Raw genomic sequence first — 2,117 nt, forward strand, 5'->3', positions numbered from 1 at the left:
CAGCCAAAACCAACTCACGCGTGTCAGAGCACTTCCTTTGTCTCCTGGCCGCAGCTCTCGCGGGGCCGCTTAGAGCAGACACGGCTTTCACCCAGCCGGAATCAAACTGTGACACTCTTCTGCTCCTGCTCACCTACTCCAGCTCCTGCGACAGCGACGGCTGATGCTTGCCCACACGGGAGAACACAAAGCACACACAGAGGAAAAGGCACTGGGAGACAACAGAGGGTTTTTCTCTAGGCACAGCATTTACTGTTGTTGAAAAACCTTCTGGCTCCATCCCCAGGCCCTGTCTGCCTGCTCTGTGATTTCACACGTTCGTGTCTCCACTCTCCCTCTCCTCCTTCTGGTTTTGCTGGTTCCGCTTGTCTGTGCATGGAGATATTCAGGAGCTCCTACTCTTGACTCAGGAGGTGCTCTCTCTTACAAACACCAAGGTGCCTTTCTCGTTTAACTCTGACCACTTCCCAAACACACCAAGAGCAGCAGCAAGCTAGCACCTATATTCTGAAACACAAATAAATCTCCGTGTACAGAGTTATTGCCACTCCAGCAGATCCACGCACAGATAAACACCAAAAAGTTTCACACAGGGGCCAGCTCTTCTGATGAGCAAAGCTGAGGACTGAGGGGGAGACGCAGGGGAATGAATTCAGAACCAGAGTCCCAAAATCTGCACCTGGGTCTTCTGCAATCCGTCTCCACCCTGGGACTGCATCTAAACGGCCAAGTGGCCTTGGAAAAAAGAGACTCTACGGCGTCTGCGGAAGCGAGAGGGTTGTCACGATCATTAGACTCAGTTGCGTAACGAAAGGCAATTTGTTTCAGTACATACCAGATATCTTCAGGCCAGCCGTACTTTATGAGGTCTTCATCTGTGGGAACAAAAGTATCAGTGAGCAAAGCCCAGGAACTGACCAACAACAAACCCAACTCCCTGCCGCCGAGCAGGAATCCTGTGCTGCTGGTCAGCCACTGCACGGTGAGCGAGCAGGAGGAGAAGAGGGCTTTAACGCTCGCCTGCTCCAGGTATGGCAGGAGCACCACCTCCAACACATCGTTCTGAAATTTAAGTGAAAATATGTTTCTTCAAATATATAGGAGGAAACTTTCAGGGCAAGTCTTCCAAACAGCCACACTGGAGCGAGACACCCTGGCTACTGACGTGGAAACGGGAGGTGAGCAGAACCAGAACCTTCACCGTGAGGGAAGGGATGGGCACAGGAAACCTGCGCAGTGGAAAGGGGAAAAATACAGACTGAGCAGGGAAACGGAAGGCTGCTTTTCAAAAAGTTATCAAATGCAACCTGAAAACCAGTATTTTTCTCTAGATAAATTTTTTTTCAGTTAATTTAGTTTTCACTTGTATTTGAAGGCAGTTACTCTGCCTAGAGGATTTACAAAATTCATTTATCCTAACTAAAAGTCGATCCACCCAGTGGATTTCAGAGGGATAAGTCAGAATCACTTGCAAGGGCAGACAAGCTTTCCAACAGCATATTAACACATACAAAGACATCCTTTCAAAATGACCTTAAATCCCCACAAGTCTAAATCTAAGCCCTTAGGCATCGTTAATGTACTTACTTTCATACTTATCTTTTCCCATGTAAATGGTGTAAACAGCAGGAACAACTGAGGGATAGAAAGAGGAAAACAAATCAAAAGGGGTTTGGACAAACAGTGCAAGGAACGACAAACACACTGGTCTCGGTCACAAAAATCAGAATGAAAACCATCCATCCCACTTCCCTCCTGGGGGTCAGGGGAAGATTGTCTTGTGTTTCCTCCAGATTTTGTCCTGAATGCTTCAACTGACTTTGGAAAGTGGCATTTCCACTGCTTTCCGTGGACGATGATCCAGCAAGGGGCAGCTGTCTGGGCAAACCCCCCCAAACATGCAGGTGGCTCAGCCTGTAGCTGTGTAACGGTATGATCCATCCAACTAAGCACATGTCTGCCAGCCTGGAAGGCTGATATCGTATTTACAGCCTGGATGAACTCTCTGAGTGGCCTTGAGTGAAACAGCTCATCTGCCCGGCCCTCGCTTCCCCAAAGTACCTGAAGCCCACAGCCAACCTCCCCCAGGTAGCCTGGGAGCATTAAAATTTGCAAGA

At 48.7% G+C, this 2,117-nt stretch overlaps 1 protein-coding gene across 1 annotated transcript in view; it reads right to left on the reverse strand.

Moving 5' to 3' along the window:
• CCDC25 (coiled-coil domain containing 25) overlaps positions 1-1,650 on the reverse strand; it is an 8,052-nt gene extending 6,402 nt beyond the window's left edge. The window contains exons 1-2 of the mRNA XM_010077439.1: positions 1,588-1,650; positions 836-875 (exon numbers count right to left, since the gene is read on the reverse strand). Coding sequence (XP_010075741.1) covers positions 836-875; positions 1,588-1,609 — 62 coding nt within the window. The 5' untranslated portion in view covers positions 1,610-1,650. The remainder of the gene's footprint in view (positions 1-835; positions 876-1,587) is intronic.
• Between the last annotated feature and the right edge of the window lie 467 nt (positions 1,651-2,117).

The sequence above is a fragment of the Pterocles gutturalis genome, unplaced genomic scaffold (assembly GCF_000699245.1).
Source record: "Pterocles gutturalis isolate BGI_N339 unplaced genomic scaffold, ASM69924v1 scaffold45783, whole genome shotgun sequence".
Taxonomy (NCBI): Eukaryota; Metazoa; Chordata; class Aves; order Pterocliformes; family Pteroclidae; genus Pterocles; species Pterocles gutturalis.